The sequence below is a fragment of the Carcharhinus amblyrhynchos genome, chromosome 1 (genome assembly GCF_965287045.1).
Source record: "Carcharhinus amblyrhynchos chromosome 1, sCarAmb.v2.hapA, whole genome shotgun sequence".
In the NCBI taxonomy this organism is placed as follows: Eukaryota; Metazoa; Chordata; class Chondrichthyes; order Carcharhiniformes; family Carcharhinidae; genus Carcharhinus; species Carcharhinus amblyrhynchos.
In genome coordinates, this window is record NC_137324.1 from 8,407,845 (window position 1) to 8,429,588 (window position 21,744).

The 21,744-nt window shown below is 41.3% G+C and overlaps 1 protein-coding gene and 1 non-coding gene across 4 annotated transcripts in view; one reads left to right on the forward strand and one right to left on the reverse strand.

The window, feature by feature from the left end:
* paip2b (poly(A) binding protein interacting protein 2B) overlaps window positions 1-21,744 on the forward strand; it is a 97,119-nt gene that overhangs the window by 49,753 nt on the left and 25,622 nt on the right. Inside the window, exons 1-3 of one of the 3 annotated variants that reach the window (XM_080192642.1) lie at window positions 2,826-2,844; window positions 13,118-13,171; window positions 13,593-13,745. In XM_080192642.1, coding sequence (XP_080048768.1) covers window positions 13,169-13,171; window positions 13,593-13,745 — 156 coding nt within the window. In that variant the 5' untranslated portion in view covers window positions 2,826-2,844; window positions 13,118-13,168. Of the gene's footprint in view, window positions 1-2,825; window positions 2,845-13,117; window positions 13,172-13,592; window positions 13,746-21,744 lie in introns of those variants that run through there. The other 2 variants (XM_080192554.1, XM_080192731.1) reach the window with 2 other exon arrangements.
* Window positions 6,586-6,783, reverse strand: LOC145351044 (U2 spliceosomal RNA). Its single transcript, XR_013888303.1, has one exon. It is a non-coding gene; the product is annotated as a U2 spliceosomal RNA (small nuclear RNA).

The following is a 21,744-nucleotide window of genomic DNA, read 5'->3' on the forward strand; positions in this document are numbered from 1 at the left end:
GAACAAGTGATCATAGTTTTATAAGGTTTAAGTTAGTCATGGAAGAGGACAAGGAGCAATATAAACTAGAAATATTTTGGCGGGGGAGAGCCATTTTCAGTGCGTTGAGAACAAATTTGGCCCAGTTAAATTGTAATCAAAAATTGGCAGGCAAAAATGTAGTAGAACAATAGAACATAGAACATAACAGCGCAGAACAGGCCCTTCGGCCCATGATGTTGCGCCGACCAGTTAAAAAACAATGACCCACTAACCTAAACCAATCCCTTTTCATCCATAAACCTATCCACGGATCTCTTAAACGCCCCCAAACTAGGCGCATTTACAACCGCAGCAGGCAGGGCATTCCAATCCCTCACCACCCTCTGGGTAAAGAACCTATAACTACCCCCCCCTTATGGCCTCCGTTTAAAGAGGTGAGGTTTCAGATGCAGTCAAGGTACGTTTACACAAGGTGGAAGAGGAGTTGGGCAGCCAAAGCCAGTGCTCCCTGGATGATGAATACATTAAGAGTCAGATGAAAACACTGATATAGGGGCCATATGGTAGATACTGGGTTGATAACTCTTAATGAAAAAGAATAGCACCTTCTCTCTCTCTCTCCAACGTTGTAATTTTTTTTGTCATTGCATCTTCTGTTTCTTGTCCGTCTCCATCTTCTCATAATTCATATGTATGCTCGTATGTGTACATCTTATCTGAACACCTTGCATTCAGGAATATTCAGTATAGTACTCAGTTCTGCTTTTAACAAAATCTAAGTCTCTGTTATCACCACAATGCCATATTACCTGTAGAAGTAGTTCCATAGGCTTTTACTTATAATATGTAAGACAGGTTTTATGGTAACAGAGTAGATAGAGTCTAGAGATGGGTACAAGTCACATGAACCTGTCTGTCTGGATGGTTTTGAATTTCTTGAGTAGTGTAGCAGCTGTATCCATTCAGACAAGTGGTGGTCATTACATCATATTGCTGACCTGAACCTTGCTGGTGAAAAGGCTTTGAAGAGCTTGGCAAAAAAAAACACTTGTCACAGAATACTTGGTGTCTGTCCTGCTTTTTATTGCAACATTAATGTGGCTGATCCTATTCAATCTGATCTGATCTAGTTCCTAGGATACTAATGGTAGTGGTCTGGTGCCATTGAAGATTAAGAGAAGATGGCTGAGCTGCTTCTTATTTGACCTGGTACTTATGAATAGGTCCATGAACTGAACATCAATAAGCAAATTACTACAAAGTAGGTGTCTCTTGATGGCACCATTAATAGCTCCTCCTTCTGTATTTTTATGAAGAGGATATCTTGTACTTATATCGCAATTTCCACAATCTCAAAGCAAAGGAACAGGTCCTTCGGCCCTCCAAGCTTGCACCAGTGACGCTGTCTGATCTCGACCAAACGTTCATAAGTTGTCTGAAAGCACTTTACAACCAAAGTTTTTGAAGTGTAGTCACTGTATTGATGATTGGGAGGCTGTCGTGCAGGAATTGGTCAAGTTAGATTTACCTTTTTGGGTGTATTTGGGCAATCATTGGGTAGGTGCTTTTGTGTTAGCTGTAGAGGAACAGCTTGGCTAATGGCAACAGTTAGCTACTATACTGGTTTTCAGTACTATTCAGTTTGTGTTGCCCTTGTGGAGCATAGGAACAGGAGTCAGCCAGTTCACCCTTCATACTCGTTAATGCTGTTCAATGATTTCATGGCTGATCTGTGACCTAACTCTATATGTTCACCTTTTGCTGTATTCTTAGATTTTGTTGACCAAAGATATTCTCAATCATGTATTTAAAATTAACGATTGACCTAGCATCAGTTGTCATTTGTGAAACAGAATTCCTTTGCGTGTAGAAGTATTTCCTAATTTCGTTCCTGAAAGGTCTAACTCTAATGTTTAGACTATACTGCCCAGTCAAGCCAGAAGTAATAGGTTCTATGTATCCTGTTTTCCTTAATATCTTGGAACGTTTGATTTGTGTTGTCACATGTATTGGGATACAGTGAAAAGTATTACATGCTTACTGTACAGACAAAACCCATAATGTTGGTAGAGTATGTAGGGGAGAAGGAAAGGAAATATAGTATTGCAGTTGCAGATAGGATGAAAAGAAAGATCAATTTAATATATGGTACGTCCATTTAAAAGCCTAGCAGCATGGAAGAAGCTGTTCTTGAGCTGGTTGGTATCCGTTCTCAGACTTTATCTTTTTTGATGCATTCACACCTTATTTAACCGTCTAATTTCCCAGGAGTACAACCGGAGTTTGCTTAATCTCTAATCGTTCTTAAACCCGTCAAAACTTAAACAAATGCAGAAATCTGAGTCAGAATTTTGTTGACCACCTGGATCTCTAAGATCTTGTGATATTAGTTGGAAAGTCTTTATTCTAACTTAGTCACTTAAAAACACAATTCCATCTTGCACTTTTGACTATTTTTTTCCTTTGAGAAGGGACACAAGAGAAACCTATTTCAAAAGCTGTAAAGTAGTTATGTGATGTGTGGATCTTTCCTGCTGTAATAATTTGCAGGCATGTGTTGCCTCAAATGAATAATCTGAAAGGAAAAGAAGATTTCTGTCTTTGGATGTGTAGTTTGGCTTTGAAATCTCTGTTTTTTGATGTTCTGTGCTTGGGCGTCTAATGCTTGCTTATTTACGTGGTTGGCTAAGGAGGGGGTGGGGAAAATGTAGGTGTCAAATGACCAGTACTGCCGTCAAATTGAGCAGCTAAAAAAACTTAGTCCCTGGAACGCTTCCACTTTGATTCTACATGACTGTTGTGAAACATGACGGACAATTATTTTTTGGTGGAATTAAATTTAAATGAATTATTCATCTTGTGGTAAGAATCTGTCAGGTTTGCTAGCGATGTCTGTGTATGCCTAGCTAGTTTGCTTGATTGTGTTCTTGCTTTAGGCAGAGTGATCTGTTTTTTTTAATAGACTGCTCTAACCAGGTGGTGATTGCTTCATGTTTTTGCCATGTAGAGTTTCTGGAGTTGGGCCATGGAAATTATGTCAAGATTTAAGTTGGCTCCAGAAATCTTTGAGAGGAGGGGACGACTTGCACCTTTCGAAAAGCTGCTATGAATGATACATTACAGCTTGCTGATTTTCTTCATTTTTCAGCTAGGTTTTATGGCGTAATGTGTATTTTTTTTAAAAAGTCTAGAAATCGAGTTAACAAACGTTAAATGGACAAAACCCTAAATTTGACATCCAGCTCAGACTTTTGCTATAATCCTGCAAAATGAAGTGTGAGAGGTAGTTGGATTTCAGGAGAAATTCTGTCGTTGAGGAATGGTTGTGCAACGGTAACGCTCTTGAATCTCTCTTGCCACATCCACTTTGGTCGAAAGCGTTCTGTTGATATGTTTTCTGTTCACGATTTGTGATAACCAGCTTTGAGGCATTCAGTAGACAAGCTCAACCTATTTTTGCTTCTATTTTTCCAAAGCACATATTCCTATAGGAAAGCTGCTGGCTTTTGTTCGGTTCTTGAGCAGATTTCTAGGCACAAAAATATACATGCTTATTGCATGCAATACAGCTGCAATATTCAGGTTGAATTGCAAGCCTTAAGCCAAATATTTGCCCAAGGGAGAGGATTTAAACCTTCGCTTCAAATTTCTCTCAATGTTCATTAGCCACATTAACTTCACCTTAATAGTCTAAGAGCAACCCATGTTATGGAGAGATCTAGTGGCAATGTTTTTCTAATTTTTACATCTAAATAATTTAACAATTCTTTGGGCAGAATGAGAGTTCCTAATTTGTTTAAAATTACATTTAGAAATTGAAGAGCCTCTGTGCAATAAATAGATTTGTTCTGTGCTGTTGCATTGAGCTATTGTTGATCGCCGTTTGAGGGTGTTTGGGAGTGTTCAGGTGGATATGTAGGTGACTGTAAGGCTGATCTATGCCCAGAAGGTTCTGTCGCAAATAAAACGGAGATACAGATGATTGCTTTTTAGACAGTGAGCTGCTGGCTTGGGATTTCCTCTCTCTCTCTCTCTCTCTCTGTTTTTACCTCTGCCCTGATGTGTACTTACTTTCAAATGGGGCCACACCTTTTTTAAAAAAATTTTTAGAAATATATCCTTCTTTGGGATGTGGGCGTTGCTGGCTAAACCAACATTTATAGCCCACTCCTAATTGCCCTTGTGGTAATCCATGTGGTACACCCACAGTAGGAAAGAAAATTTTCCCTGTCGGATAGTGTACAAATTATACAAAATCCTTTGAGAAATTGGTCCTCCTGACATTGGCCTTTTCGCTCATTTAATGAGGATGGGATATTAGATATGCTGACTGCACTTAAAATGTGTAAGGCACCACGACTAGATAAGATCCATTCAAGGACACTGCAGATGTAAGTGTAGAAATTGCACAGGTTCTAGCCATGATTTTTCAATCCTCTTTAAATAAGAGTGATACTAGAGGGCTGGAGAATTGAACTATTGTTCCAAAATAGTTGTAAAGATAAGCCCAGCTATAGGTTAGTCAGATTTATTTCAATGGTAGTGAAGTTTTTAGGAACAATGATTCGGGACAAAATCAACAGTCATGGATTTGTTAAGGGCAAATCATGTTTAACTAATCTGCTAGAGTTTTTTGAGATAACAGAAAGTAAATTAGGGTAATGCCTTTGAAGTCATGTACATAGACATCCAAAAAGCTTTTGATAAAATTCTGCTCAGTAGACTTGGGTAAAGTGGACTAAAAGGGATATGAAACTGGCTGAGTGACAGGAAATAGAGAGTAATGCTCATGGATAATTTTTGGACCTGGGAAAAGTTTATAGTGAAGTTCCCTGAGGATTAGTGTTTGAACTCATAGAATCATAAAATCACTATAGTACAGAAGGAGAAATTCAGCCCATCAAGTCTGCACCTCCTCTCTGACTAAGCATCTTACCTCCTGCTCTACCTGATGTATATTAACAATCTATATTTTTGTCTGAAAGACACGATTTCAAAATTTAGATGACACTAGAAGTATCGTGAACTATGAGGAGGACAGTGTTAAACTTTAAAAGGACATAGTTTGGGGTAATGGGCAGACAAGTGGCAAATTAAACTTAATGCTGAGAAGTGTGGAGTGATTTATTTTGGCAGAGAGGACATGGAGACCACATAAAACAAAGAGCACAATTCTAAAAGGAAATCAAGGAGCAGAGGAACTTGTATATACACAAACATTGAGAGCAGTTGATAAAGTGCATGGGATCCTGGGTTTTATGAATCGGGGCATAGAGTATGAAAACAACAAAGTTAGGATAAATCTGTATAAGATGCTGGTTCAGTCTCAACTGGAGTACTGTGTCTAGTTCTAAGCACCACACTTCAGGAAGGATGTTAAGGCATTTTGAGAATGCAGAAAAAAAATGACAAGAATGGCTCCAGAGATGAGGAACTTCAGTTGGAGAAGTTTGGACTGTTCTCCTTCGAGACAAGAAAGCTGAGAGGACACTTGCTAGTGGTATTCAAAATCGTGTGAGGTCTTGGCACATCAGAGAGCAACTGATGGAAAGATGGTGAACCAGAGAGCACAGATTTAAGATGATTGGCAAAAGTTTTACGCAGTGAGTGCTTGAGACCAGGACTGGATTGCTGAGAGTTTAGAGATAGATTCAATTTTGGCGTACAAAAAGGAGTTGAATCGTGACCAAAAAATGAAAAATTTGCAGGACACCGAATGAGACTCGGTGAGCTCTTGCAGAGGGCCAACATAGACGAAATGATCTTATGACCTCCTTTTGTTCTTTCACTCTTTGATTCTATTCCATATTAATTAGGAGTTACTGTAAAACAAAATCAGATCGTTTGGGCCAAACACCTTATTTCTGTGCTGCAAATCTTACATAAAATGATGCAATACCTTTATACTACAGCTAAAGTTAGCCAGATAGTTTCTGTGCAGTGCAAGGCAGTGGCACAATTTTTATCTCGATGGCAAGGTCACCTGAATTTTGATACAAGGAACCCTTGCATGGGTTTGTACAAAAATGTCAACATTGAATAGTTCAACTACAGTAGTAGCTACAGGCTGTGCCAAGTATTGGATGGCAAATGTATCCATTCTGCTTCAATGTCATCTCTCCCTATTATGTCTTGCTACATACTTAAATGTATTGAAGCAACTAATGTTTTTCCCCCACTTTGATGAGTGTCACTGGCAAGGCCAACATTTATTGTCCTATCGAATTGCTCTTGAGAAGGTGGTAGTAAGCCACCGTCTTGATCTACTGCTGTCTGTGTGATGTAAGTACACCAACTGTGCTGTTAGGGTGAGGAGGTTCCATAATTTTAACAGAGTGACAGTGAAGGAATGGTGATATGTCAGGAGCATGTGTGACTGGCAAGAGAACTTGAAAGTGACGGTGTTTCCATGTATCTCCTGCCGATGTTCTGGCTGTTAAAAGTTTGGAAGGTACTGTCGAAGGAGCTTTGTCAAATTGTGATCCCTCTTGTTTTTTTTTGTTTTTATTCCAATTCAATCCAATCAAGTCCAATTCAGAGTCTCAAGTTGAGACATTCCTGATCCAAACTGACAAGACAGGGTTCTCACCTCCTGTCTTGGGCTTGATCTACATGATCCAAGCTGATTGGAGTAGGCATAGCTCCTCCTTGAAGGCTTGATCTCATTTGCATCTTAGCCGAAAGGCCGAGATGCCGCTTTTAAAAATTGCTTCAAATGAAGCTGAAGTTAACCTAATGACTTCAACCAAGCACAGCATGTTGATACTATACTTGATCTTAGCCAAAAGGCCAAGAAACAATGGGGATTGCACAAACTGGCAGCAGTTGCACAAGTGTATGCAAATGTTTAAGGTGGTGGATGGGGTACAAAATCAAGCAAGCTACTTTGCCCTGGCTGGTATCAAGTTTAAATGCAGTTGGGGCTATGCTTTTCCAGGCAAGGCACTCTCTGGACTTGCTACAGACCAAGTTCTGCAAAATGGGATAAGAATAGATAGGTGCTTGATGGTAAGAGCAGACACAATGAACCTAAGGCCTCTTCCTGTGCTGTAAAACTATATGACTCTAGATGGTGGAGAGGTCTTGGAGGGTCTGGTGAGTTACTCGTCAAAGAACTCCCAGCCTCTGACCTGCTGTTGTTTCCACAATATGTGGCGAGTCAAATTCAGTTTCTGGTCCCCCAGGATGTTTGATAGTGGGAGGATTCAGCAATGATAATGCCATTGAATGTCATGGGAGATGATCAGGTGGATTACTTGTGTGGTCTGAATATTACTTGCTGCTTGTTAGCCCAAGCCTAATGTTGCCTAGGTATTGTTGCATTCAGGCATGGACTGTTTCAGTATCTGAGGTGTTAAGTGTACTAAACATTGTGTAATCATCACTTTTGACATTATGATGGAGAAAAGATCATTAAACTGTTAAGATGGTTGAGGATAGATCTGCAGAGCTTTGATTTGGTCTGTTGGTTGTGGGATTGCTTAGCTGTCTGTCAACATGCTGTTTGGTATCCAGATAGTCTTTTATTGCAGCTTCACCAGTTTGACACCTTATTTTTAGATGTGCCTGGTACTACTCCTGGCATGCTCCCCTCCATTCCTTAAACCAGGACTGGTCCTTTTCTTTGGCAGTGGAACAGTGAGGGATGTGCTGAGTATGAGGTTACAGATTGTGGTTGAACACAATGCTGCTGCTGATGGCCCACAGTGCCTCATGGCTGGTGGTATTACATTTTGAAGAGAAGTTTGTATGAGGCTTGTAAAACTGCAGTTAATTACATGGAAATTAGTGGGGATTTTTAAAAAAATTCTTGCAGTGTTGGCAATATGTTTATGTTGATCACCCCTCAGCCTCCGACGCTCCAGAGAAAAAAGTCCCAGTCTATTCAGCCTCTCGTATAACTCACTCTATCAAGTCCCGGTAGCACCGTAATAAATCTTTTCTGTACTCTTAATATCCTTCCTGTAATAGGGTGACCAGAATTGCACACAGTATTCCAAGTGTGGCCTTACTAATGTTTTATATAACTTCAATAAGACATCCCAACTCCTGTATTCAATTTTCTGACTAATGAAACCAAGCGTACCGAATGCCTTCTGTCCACTTGTGACTCCACTTTCAAGGAGCTATGAACATGTACCCCTAGATCTTTGTTCTGTGACTCTCCCCAATGCCTTACCATTAACTGAGTGAGTTCTGCCCTGGTTCAGTCTACCAAAAATGCATCACCTCGCATTTGTCTCAATTAAATGCCATCTGCCATTCGTCAGCCTACCGGCCCAATTGATCAAGATCCCGTTGCAATTGGAGATGACTTTCTTCACTGTCCATTATGCCACCAATCTTAGTGTCATCTGCAAACTTCTGTATTCATCATGCCTTCTGTATTCTCATCAAAATCATTAATATAAATGACAAATAACGGTGGGCCCAACACTGATCCTTGAGGCACACCACTGATCACAGGCCTCCAGTTTGAAAAACAACTCTCTGCAATCACCCGACAGAAGCCAATTTTGTATCCATTTAGATACCTCACCCTGGATCCCGTGAGGTTTAATTTTATGCAACAACCTATCATGCGGAACCTTGTCAAAGGTCTTGCTGAAGTCCATCTAGATGTTAAGCATAGTTCTGGATCTCATAGGAACTCGACAGAGTGGCCTCCTACCTTGCCTTCTACCAGGGCTTGCTCCACACTGTCCTACTTGGTGCTGCAAACCCACTATGGAGAGACCTGGCACTGTCACACTCTGGGGTGTGTATCCAATTGAAGATACACTGTCATCTCTCCCACTAAATTGACCAGAGCATGCCTTGCCTGGCCTCCTAGAGGCAATGCTCTGTTCTTGTAGTTGCATTTGCTGACTGGGTGCCTTACAATCTCTAACAAAGTGGTCTGGGCACCCACATTTATAACAATTTCCGTGGTGGCCACTGGGTCCCTATCTCTCACCGCAGGAGGGGCATAAATGGTGGTCTCCCCTATTTCTGTCACTCCTTTCATTCTGCCACACAGGACCTAGGTGTTGGTCTTTGGTGTTGGGATATGTGGGGTTCAGTGCCACTTTTCCCACATTCACTCACTCACTTGATTCATCTTGCCTCCCTTTCTCTGTTTAGGATGCTCTAACTCCAGGACCTCTTTATCCAAGGCCTGGGTCATCCTAAGTACCATGCCTTGGTGTGTGAGACAAAGATTTGGGTCTAGTGGTTCTAAGTGACAGTGCAGCTCTGTCCATGTTGCCTAAGACGTTTGTGAACTGTGTCCACATGCGCCTGGTAAATGCAGTTGGGTGCTCTCCTTTCCTCTGCTTTTATTTATTCAGTACTTCCAAGGGTCCCCTCTATTGCAACCTACTGCAGTAAGGATTGCCTTTTCCGTGTCTGCCAAAATGCCTCTCCTACATTCTGGGACTGGGTAAAGTGGAATGATGTGGGTATGCCGGCGAAAGCTTGTGAGAATATTATCAAATAAATAGGTTGGACTAAAACCTGGTGTTGTCAGACTTTTTAAAGTGGAATGGACAGTTGGACTCGGACACTGTAAAATTTTCACCTCTTTGATGTCGTGCAGCCCATGTAGGACCATATGGTGATGCGTGTGATCAAAGAATGCAAAGGGATCTGGTGACGGCTCAAATTCAGAGATCTTCTTAGCAATCTCACAAAGCTGGGTGACAGAGAAAGGTGGTGCCCATGATGGGCTATTGTTCTGACCATTCTGGCAGCTGGTGGCCAGAGGGATTATCGGGATAGGAGGCTATACTGGGACAGGAACAAGTAATGGAGGTTCATCGGGTAGGTGTTTAAACAGTTCAAGTTGTTATGAAAAGTGAAATGGGGTTCCCTTTTCACTATTCGATGTGGCATACCTGTGCGCCTTCTCGTCGATATGCTCCTGGTCTACGATGTGGGCGCTTTCCTTGAGGTTCCCACAGTGCTGAAGGCTCCCATTAGGTCCTTCAGTACTGACAACGATTTAAGTCTGTCGATCTCATTCTGCCAGTTCAAGTGATCAGCTGAGCAGGCTTTATTTTCTTTACTTGCTTGGTGCAGGACTTCGATCGCCGCTTACAGGTCTTTATATTGTTCTGCAAACTCCACCGTCTTTCTCTGGGCAGCATCGCAATCTCTGATCACCCCTTGCTGGTAGGCCTTCTCAAACTGGGCCTGAAACTTCCCTATGTATAGTAGGTTTGCTTGACTGCGGTGCCCCTGCTCCAGGAGCTTTAAATCCATTCTTTCTAATCCTGACCTAGCACCTTCTAACTTCTCATTAAGTCTAAGGATTTCTGTTGCTCTCTCTCTCTCTCGTGCTCTTGCTCTCAGTACCGCACCACCCCCCCCAACTTCTTGTCAATTTCTCATGGGGCACTAAGTTCTTCTCTTTCTGTATGCTTCTTTAAATTTAAGATCTCCATTTCTTTACTGCATAGCTGTTCCATATAACTAGCTATGTCGATAGCTTTAACTACTTCAGAAGCATACATCCCTAAACAATGATGCACTTCCTCCCAGCAATTCTGGCCTTGGATCCAGACCCGTTGCCGGTTTATCACAAAATTTTACCCACGTAGGCCCATCTTTCTTAAATATTTTGGTAAGGTTTCCTCCCAATTCATACAACTGGCCATAGCATATATTGTATCTTCTCCTCTAGGGCTTGTGTCTCAGAATGTACCATTTGTGTATCTCATAGTGTAAGCACCTGGTTCTGCCCAATTTCTGGTCAGTTACCTTCCCTTTTTGATGGGGTCTGATTTTACCCGAGTATCCTTTTGGATACTAATTACTGACCCACCCTTGGGACACCAATGTTGTGAAGTGAAAGGAGGGTAAATGTACTTTGACTAACCTTCATCAGTTTGCAGTAACCCTTTTTGACTCCAGCATGATACACAGTTAGACAAAGGGGACAAGAGTCAGGTGAAGATCCAACACAACTTTATTGAATACTTTCTCAGGGAAAAACAATATCTTTCAGATTCTACGATTGTACTCTAATTAAACTCTATCAAATACTTATCAATCTCTTCACAGGACTCTTTCAGCAAGTAGTCTTAAATCTCTAAACAAAAAGTCCCAAATCTACTCTAGCTACTACTTCTGGATTTGCTATAGCTATTCACAGGTCCCCAATACTGTATTTGAACTGTTTGTCTGAAAAGACTAGTAATTCCCATTCAATAAGGTTGGGACAAACTACTCCTCCATCTTTGAGAGTTGGCTGATGTTTCAGGATCTGCAGTCATTGTTTGGGTTTCCCCTCCTGTTGAGGACTGGTTATGGTCTTTGGGTTGACTCACCTGGGTGGACTTCGGTGTTTGGTCAGTCTGATGATGATCAGCATGACGTACAAGGAGCTGGAGATGCTGCTCAGCTGCCAGTCGAAGGTGCTGTCTGGAGACAACGTTTAGAACATAAGAAATAGGAGCAGGAGTAGGCCATCTAGCCCTTCGAGCCTGCCCCGCCATTCAATAAGATCATGGCTGATCTGTCGTGGCTCAGTTCCACTTTCCCGCCCTCTCCCCATAACCCTTAATCCCCTCTCTTATCAAGAACCCATCAACCCGCTTCTTAAAAATATTTAGCGAGGCAGCCTCCACCACTTCAACGGGCAGAGAATTCCAGAGATTCACCACCCTTTGAGTGAAGAAGTTCCTCCTCAACTCCGTTCTAAACCGCCTCCCCTTTATCTTGAGGCTGTGCCCCCTAGTCCTACTGTCTTTTTTGAGCGGGAAGAGTCTCTCCACCTCTATCCTATCCATCCCATTCATCATCTTATACGTCTCAATGAGATCTCCCCTCATTCTTCTAAACTCTAACGAGTACAAGCCTAGTTTATTCAGCCTCTCCTCATAGCTCAACCCCCTCAACTCCGGTATCAGCCTAGTAAACCTCCTCTGCACTCCCTCCAAGGCCAAAATATCCTTGCGCAGGTGCGGCGCCCAAAACTGCACACAGTACTCCAGCTGCGGCCTCACCAATGCCCTATACAGCTGCAGCAAGACCTCCCTACTTTTATATTCAATCCCCCTCGCTATGAAGGCCAGCATCCCATTCGCCTTCCTGACCACCTGCTGCACCTGCCAGCTGGGTTTTTGCGACTCATGCACAAGGACCCCGAGGTCCCTCTGCACCGTCGCCTGCTGCAGTTTTTCGCCCCGTAAGTAATAGTCCTTCCTACCATTCTTCCTACCAAAGTGGACCACCTCACACTTGCCAACATTAAATTCCATTTGCCATTTCCTGGCCCATTCGCCCAGCCTATCTAGATCCTTCTGCAGACTCTCCACACCCTCCGCACAATTTGCCTTTCCACCAATCTTGGTGTCATCAGCAAATTTCGACACCCTACACTCGGTTCCCTCCTCCAGATCATCTAGGTGCAGAAACAGGGAGAGCTGGGGTTCCAGGTTGCTCCTTTTATCCTGCCTCTTTGAGCCCTTCTCGAAGATTCTATGTCCAATACCGCCATCGGGCGGAGGCAGGAAGACCCAATGAGGTGACATACTTGGAAGAACATGGTTTTGAACCTTCAACTGTTAAGTGCGTCCTTGTCACACTATGCCTGCTACTGAGCTGGGTGCCACCAAGTTTGCTTAGCATTTTTCTAATAAAGCAAGTTCACTAGAGGCGTAAATAACGGTTTGTTTTCAAACAATGTGGCCATTAGCACTTGGCCAGGCAGTTCTAGGCATGCTTGGTTTCGACAGGAAGTCGATAGTCCAAAGCCTGGCTTGGTGAAAACTATGTTGCAGCTCTGCTGTCCGCAAATTGCGGAGTCCGGCTAGTTTTAAACTTGGCTTCCGTGTTTTGAGTTTATATCGTGCTCTTAAAAAAAAATCAATATCTCTAACAATTTTGGAGATCGTGGGTCACCTGACCACAGAAAGCCGAGAAATTTTAAAAGGTCTCAAGTCTGTCGAGCCATTTTCCTTTTTATCCAGTGTTCAGTAAATCTGGGTAGATCAGTAATTTTTAAAAAATCATAGCTTTAAAAGGGAGCCATTATACCTTGGTATTGGTGTTTGCTTGGTCTGATACCCAGATTTTTTTTTCTCTCATGGTAGTGTTTGTGTCTTACTACTTTTCAATGGCCCAGCCCTTACGTTTGTTTCTTTACCTCTAGTGACTACCCTGGAACATCTTTTTCTTCTGATCATTTCAACAACTGAGGAAAATGGTGAGTCTGTCAGAAGAGTTGTGAGCCTTATCACATCTGTCCCTGCACCATATGTTGCTGGGAAGTATGGGGTCAGGTCACGAGGTCTGTAGCATTACAACACACCCATCCAGAAAGTTTGTCTGTGAAAGGGTAGCATGTGTACAACTTGCCTTTAACAAGAAACTTTTAAAACTGTGTTTTAGTGATCGTTTAGGTATTGTGTTCCAGTCCGATGATTAGCTTTCTTGCTTGCTGCTACCATACTCCAGTTGGGGATTTACCCAACCAGCCTGCAATATGTGCTAAATGCTTTGGTTTCTAATGACTATCTTGTGCAAACCCACTATTTTCATAACACTCAATAATGGATTTAGGGTATTAGTGAACCAAATGTGACCCATCCTTAATCAGTCTCTATCTCTTGTGCTCTGCATTTCAGACCGATTCCTTAGACATGAAGGCGCCTAATATGGCAAACACGCCAGGCTCTGGGGCACAGGAGATTATCATATCCAATGGACACACTGAAAGTGAGCCGAATCCTTTTGCTGAGTACATGTGGATGGAGCATGAAGAAGAATACAACAGACAGGTAAGAGTGTACTTTCAAGTGAATGACAGCATTATTCGATCAGTTATGGGAGTGGTTTCCCTTATGTGGTTTTGATCCCTTTTATTCTATTGTGGAAACCATTCCACAACTATTTGGAAAAACAACCAAAAAGGCAGATTACTATCTGAATCACTGTAAATTGGGAGAGGGGAGTGTGCAGTGCGATCTGGGTGTCTTTGTGTACCAGTCGCTGAAGGTAAGCATGCAGGTGCAGCAGGTGGTAAAGAAGGCAAATGGTATGTTGGTCTTCATTGTGAGAGGTTTTGAGTACAGGAGCAGGGATGCATTGTTGCAATTATACAAGTCCTTGGTGAGGCCACACCCAGAAAATTGTGTGCAGTTTTGGTCTCCTTTTCAAGGAAGAATGTTCTTGCTCTTGAGGGACTAGCGAAGGTTTACCAGGCTGATTCTGAGGATGGGACTAATACGTGAAGAGAGGTTGATGAGGTTAGGATTGTTTTCACTGGAGTTTAGACAAGTAAGGGGAGGGGGGGGGGGATGGAATCTCCTAGAGACTTATAAAATTGTAACAGGTCTACACAGGGTGGATGCAGGGAGGAAGTTCCTGGTGGTAGGGGAGTTCCGAATCAGGGATCACAGTCTGAGGATTGTAGACCATTTAGGATGGAGATGAGGAGACATTTCTTCACCCACAGAATGGTGAGCCTTGGAATTCATTACTACAGGAAGTAGTTGATGATAAAACATTGAATGTATTTAAGAGGTGGCTGGATATAGCACTTGGGGCGAATGGGATCAGAGGTTATGGGGAGAAAGCAAGATTAGACTATTGAGTTGAATGATCAGCCATGATTGTGATGAATGGCCTTCCCCTGCTTCCATCTTCTATGTTTCTCCTTGGCAATCCCCTCCACTACCTAATCTTTTGAGAAAGTGGAAAACTAAGGCCCATAAGTTTAATTTGCGGTTGAATGGAATTGGGGAACAAAAGGTAATCGAGAAGTCATGATTATGTGATGGCAAGTCTCAGTTTTCAAAAGTTGTAGCTGGTCAGAAGAGAGGAAGAATTTGAGGAAGTAAGTTTGTACTGAAGGCTGATCAAGTGAAAAACCCAATAGTGAATTTCTACACGTGATGACTAATTATTGGAAAGTCCCCTATAATGACAAAGGATATAGGGGAATTGCAAAGGCACTCCCAATTCTAAATCGGTTCTTTTTCCATGAACTATACAGCTATTAGTTACTGTTTAGATTCCTATCAACAAAGAAGACTTTCACAATCAATACCTTGGGAACAGGTGGTATAGTGGTAATATCACTGAATTAGTAATATAGAGGCCCTGGAGACACGTGTTGAAATCCCACCATGGCAAGTGGTGGAATTCAAATTCAATTAATAAAATCTGGAATATAAAGCTATCATCAATTCTTATAAAAACCCTTCTGGTTCATTCATGTCCTTAAGGGAAGAAATCTGCTGTCAGGACTCCAAGCCAATGCTTTTGACTTTTAACTGCCCTCTGAAATTTCCAACATTCAACTTAACCACAAGGTTTAAGGGCAGTTGGGATGGCAACAAAGAATAAAGAAAGCATGCTAAATGTAGTTAGAAGATGCTTTGCAGAGAGTATGGCGTTGGTACAAGCAAGTTAGGTGTAAAAATAGTTTTGAGGAAGCTTTTGTTAGTGAGGAGAAAGTTAGCAAGATTCAAACCAGCCAAGACAGAGGGGAAAGAACACACCCGAGAATCTCTAAGTTTGAAATATTGTATATTCAATAGGTAGAGAAAACTTGTTGGAGTGATTGTATGAAATCATACAACATAGGATGAGGCTATTTGGGTATTATACTTGTGCCAACTCTTTGAAAGAAATTTACAGCATGTTTCACTCCTCTGTTCTTTCCCAGAGTCTGCAGACTTTTACTTTTCAAGTATTTATCCAGTCCCCTTTTGAAAGTTAGTTAAATCTGCTTCCAACAACTTTCAGAATATTACAAAATTTTAAAAACATTCGCATCATTTTCCCTCTGGATTTTTTTTGTCAAATACGTGTTCTCTGGTTATTATCAAAATCCCTCAAAATATTGAACACCTCTGTTAAACCTCCCATTATCCTTCTCTGCTTTAAGAGCACAATTCCAGATCTCTTCCGTTAACATAACTGAAACTCTTCACTCCAGTGCCATTCTGGTAAATCTCCTTGGCACCCTTGCTGTGTATTCATGTTGTTCCTATGAACAAGGGCGCTTTAGAAGATCAATCATGTGATGACCTGATGTCACCATCAGCTGTTTGCGTAGGCAAACGGGCAGTCTCTCCTAACACCTTGTAAACACCTTTCCAGTAGTTTTGTACCTTTTATGGTGTGCAAGCCTATTCTTTAAAAACACCATAACCCCCTCTAAAGGCTACACATCTTTAAAGTCCCCAGGATTAAAAACAAAACTTCAGTTGACACCTAACCACTGATTTATAAAGGTTCAGCATAACCTCCCTTGCTTTTGTGCTCCATTTATAAACCAAGGATCCTGCATACTTATATAACCGCCACTCTATGTTTTCTTCTTTTTCCTCTATAACCCCACAAAACCATAAAATGTGCTGCAGAACTGGTCCATAGAATTAGTTGTCTGGAATTAAGAATCTACTGATGACCGTGAAGGTCGATAAGTCCCCTAGGCCAGATGGGATACATCCTACGATACTTTGGGAGGCAAGGGATGAGATTGCCAAGTCTTTAGCTTCGATCTTTGGGTCCTCGCAGTCTACAGGGATTGTGCCAGAGGATTGGAGAGTGGCGAATGTTGTTCCCCTCTTCAAGAAAGGAAATAGGAATGACCCTGGTAATTATAGGCCAGTTAGTCTTACTTCAGTGGTCAGTAAGTTAATGGAAAGGGTCCTGAGGGATAGGATTTATGATCATTTGCAAAGATGCAGCTTAATCCAGGATAGTCAGCATGGTTTTGTGAGGGGTGAGCCCTGCCCCTCAAATTTGATTTAATTCTTTGAGGAGGTAACTGAGTGTGTAGACGAAGGTAGAGCAGTTGATGTCATACACATGGATTTTAGCAAGGCGTTTGACAAGGTTTGCCATGGTAGGTTCATGAAGAAAGTAAGGAGGTGTGGATAGAAGGAAATTTGGCCAATTGATAAGTAACTGGCTATCTCATAGAACACAGTAAGAAATCTCTCGACACCGGGTTAAAGTCCAACAGGTTTATTTGATCGTAAACGCCACAAGCTTTTGGAACGCTGTTCCTTTGTCAGGTCAATCACCTGTGTTTACCCCAGCCCAATGCCAGCATCTCCACATCATATCTCATAGAAGACAGAGGGTGATGGTGGAGGGAAATTTTTCAGACTGGAGGCCAGTTACCAGTGGTGTACCATGGAGATCAGTGCTGGGTCCTCTGCTATTTGTGATTTTTATCAATGACTTGGAAGAGGCTGAAGGGTGGGTTCGTAAATTTGCTGATGACACCAAAATTAGTGGCGTAGTAGATGAATTGGAGGGCTCTTGTAGGCTGTAAAGAGACATTGAAAAGTGGCAGATGGAATTTCACTCTAAGTGTGAGGTGATTCATTTTGGTAGGACAAACTTGAATGCAGATTACAGGGTCAACGGCAGAGTTCTGAAGAATGTGGAGGAACAGAGAAATCTTGGGGTTCATATCCACAGATTCTTGAAGGTTATGACACAAGTGGATAGAGCTGTGAAGAAGGCTTAGTGTGTTAGTGTTTATTAACGGGGTTTTGAGTTTGAGTCATGGGGTTATGCTGCAACTAATACAGGACCTTGGTGAGACCACATTTGGAACATTTGTGTGCAGTTCTGGTCACCTCACTATAAGAAGGATGTGGAAGCATTGGAGAGAGTGCAGAGGAGATTTACCAGGATGCTGCCTGGTTTGGAGGGTAGGTCTTATGAGGAAAGGTTGAGGCTTTTCTCTTTAGAGCAGAAGGGGATGAGAGGCAACTTAATAGAGGTTTGTAAGATGATGATGGGGGATAGATAGAGTGGATGTGCAGAGACTGTTTCGGGTGAATGTAGCTGTTACTAGGGAGTATAACTATAGAGTTCATGGTGGGAGATATAGGAGGGATGTCTGAGGTAGATTCTTTACTCAGAGTGGTTGGGGTGTGGAATGCACTACCTGCTGTGATAGTGGAGTCAGACACTTCAGGATAGGTTATTGGATAGGCACATGGAGCACACCAGAATGATGGGGAGTGGGAAAGCTTGATCTTGGGTTGTTCGGACATAGCTCGGCACAACATTGAGGACCGAAGGGCCTGTACTGTGCTGTACTGTTCTATGGAACCATTATCAATTGTCGTAAAAACCCATCTGCTTCACGAATGTCCTTTAGGGAAGGAAATCTGCCTGGGCTGGCTTATGTGTGACTTCAGAGGCACAGCAATGTGGCTGAATCTTAACTGCCACTCAGTTCAATTAGGGATGGACAGCAAATGCTTTTCTCGCTAGTAGCTCCCAAATACCATTAAAAAGTAAGAAAAATTGAATAACAGTGGTATATATGTATTGGGGATTAAACTGTAATATGAACTTTGCTTCTATTATAAAAGAAATGGAAAAATATTCACTTTAGGATTGCTCAATAAGGTTGGCTACATGCTGTAAAGTTTTGTGTGCGCCAGTACACCAGCACCTACCAGGAATCAAGATAAAATATATTCTTGAACTTGTATCCATAAAGGTTCGGAGTATATTTGGCCTGAAATGCTTTCTGTATTGAAGCTTATTACTGGGTGCACTGGTTTCCAGGCTAACAGACCAGTTCTTCTACAAGATGTCCTTTTAATTGATGCTGCTTGTTTCAATGAGCTGGCCTGCTTTGTTTTCAGTTAATATTCTATGATCTAAAACAATTACAATAATAAAATTACTTCATTAAAAATGATGTTACACTTTTTAAATATTAAATATTTAAGTTCATCAGTGCTCGCCTCCTTACTTTCTCCCTTTCCCTCATGATGTAATCTAAGTTGTTTACCTGCCTATTTATTTTTACTTTCCTGCTACTTAATGAAAATTTTTCTGAGACTATTCTAAAAGTGAATTTTATTCACCAAAAACCAAAAAAACAAGAATTATATTAAGCAAGGCCTCAGAATCTTAGTGAACTCAACACTTGAGATGCTCAACTAATGTAAAAATAACAATCAGCTTTAATTATATGTTTGTATATGGTTAATACAGCATAATTTATCTTGAGGTCTTGACTAAATTATTCAGTCTCCTGATCAGACTTCCCTTGAGTACTGTGTCCACTCCTGGCTGCCAAGAAACAAAGAAAGCATTCAAGCAATGTAGGGAAGAGACATAAGCCAAGTGTGAAAAGTCTGAGTTGTGAGGAAAGTCTAGAGAAACCTGGGCCTTGAGCTTGGAAAGGAAATATCTGGTGATCATACTGAAGGAATGGAAAAGGCAAATCCAGAATACTTTAAATTAAGGTGCAAAATTAGGACTGGGGACTTGAATTCAAAATAGCAAAAAATGTAAGGAAGTTGTTTATACAGTGATCCACACATGAAATAGAGTGGTGCAGGGAAACCCTGAAATAATAATTTAAGAAACATTTGAATGTATAGAAAGTCTTAATGTATTCAAAATTTCATTCATGTATCAAAGATTTAACTGTAGAGTTATTACCTTTTGATGTTTCACAAGAATGTTTCCTGCGATTTTAATGTAATTGTTCACTTACTTAGCTTGTTGGACTTTTTGCTTGATACTGATTCACTGTTTGGCAAAATGTGTTCACTTTTTAATGCCATCAGACTGGTGAAGATTATTGGAAATGAGACTACTTTTTGACTGAAGTCAGTTATTGGTGATCATGTTCCAGAACTGTTCAGATTTATTTTAGTCTAATTTGGTTGTTGAAGGTGATATTGCAGCTCTTCAGCAGTCTAGCCACATAAGTTCCACAAAAGCTATATGCTAGTAGTTTATTAAGACGTTAGATGATCATCCCAAGTTTGAGAAGAATTTTGGAAAGAACTTCAATTGGATATTTTTTGTTTAACCTTTGATGAACTGGCTCAAGACTACTGAGCATTTCTGGCATGATTTCAGTGTCTTGATTTCTCCTTCTTGCTTTTTAAATAATGATCCCCCAAGCGTCACCTTGATTCAGTCGAGAGTGCTCGTTTCTGAGCAGGCTGAAGCTTGAATTCGACTTCAAGACTCGTTCATATAATGTAGACTGTCATTTCAGTGTGGTTTTGAGGAGTGTTACGTTGTTTGAAGAACAAAGAAAATAGCAGCGCGGGAACAGACCCTTCAGCCCTCCAAGCCTCTACCGTACATGCTGCCCAACTGAACTAAAACCCTGTATCCTTCCGGGACCAAAGAATAAAGAAAATTTGAAGGAGCGTCTTTTTGATGAGTCATCAAGTCAAGACTCGTATTTAACCATTGTATGGTGACAGTCATCAGATTATTTGTAAACATAAGATCAAGACTGCACAAGTCTCAATTTGTCATGTACAATACCATGGGCCTAGATATTCCATTCCCCGGAGAGTTGTACCTCAGTGTCCCAAATTATGCCCTGGGGGACCTGTATGTAGAAGATTGTGATCCTTTTCAAAAGTACTGTTGTCCTGCCCAACACTCATTCTCAAAAAATGTTAATTTTGCTATTTATTTATCATTGTTTGTTGGACCTTGCTTTTTGTAGATTGACAGATGAGTTTGCCTTACGAGTAAACTTGACGACAGTTGAGGAGTTATTATGAAAGATTAGATGAAGATGTTTTATTCTAGAATTGGTTTTAATCCTTAAAACTTTTCCTAGTAAATATTCTGCTAAGACAGCCAGAACCTTCTGAAGTCTCCAATTGTAAATTGGGAGTTTTATAGAGTTCTGAGCTCAGGGTAATTGCCCAATGGATGTTGAAACGTAGAAAATAGAAGCAGGCGAAGACCATTTGGCCTTTCCAACCCGCTCCACCATTTATTTTAATCATGGCTGATCACCAAATTCAAAGTCCTGGTCGCTTGTCTCTCCCCCCCCCAGTATCCCATGATCCCTTTGGCCCAAACTGAAACTTCAGTGCAGTCCTTGCATGGGACTTCTGAGGGTTCCCCTCCAGTGCATACATTGGAGTACCGCCAGGTACGACTCTGAGGAACACAATATCTTGGTCCGTGGTACTGTACATGATAAATTGAGACTCTTGTGTTTTCAAACAATCTGATGACAGTCCATAAAACAATAATCAAAGCTGCCACTATTAACACAAATATTAAAAATTAAGTTACAATATAATTTGTTGCTTCTTTTGTTTTAGCACCATACCTTTGCAGTAAAACTCAAATTATGTAACCATTTATAATTACGCTATCACAAAAGGTTACTGATGAACGATGTAACATAGCTAAGGAGGCACAAGTGATTTAACGAATTAACAAAGCACCTACCGTTATGAAATCCTAGGAACACTGACATCAATATTTTGTTTTCAAAACATCTGCAGGCACCAGCAAGTTTAAATTTATAGAGCAGGATATGGTTGTGATTTTTATTTGTTCCCTGGCAACCCTACATTTCCACTCTATTTCCTTGCAAAGGTAGTGGTAGGACTTTTCCTGCAATATTTCATGTGCTGAGGATGCTCCCACCGTAGAGCTACGTAAGAAATCCCAGGACATTGGCTCAGTGACAATGATGGAAATGGGAACGAAACTCGATCGTATTCCAACAATGTTGCTGCTTTGCCCTCTGTTAAAAGTTGCAGGGAAGCAATGTTAAATCAAAGTATCTAATCAGTTCTTCAATGCATTTTGTCAATTATGCATACAGTCCTTTAGCTGCAGTGCTATTGGACAGATCTAGTAAACTGTTCCATCCTGGATGGTGTGGAATTTTGTGTATTGCACCCACTCGGAAAGTGACAAGAATTCCATTATATTCTTAATTTGAGCCTTGTAGATGTTGGATTGTTTGCAGGTTTCAGGAGGTTAGACATTTGTTGTAGACTTACC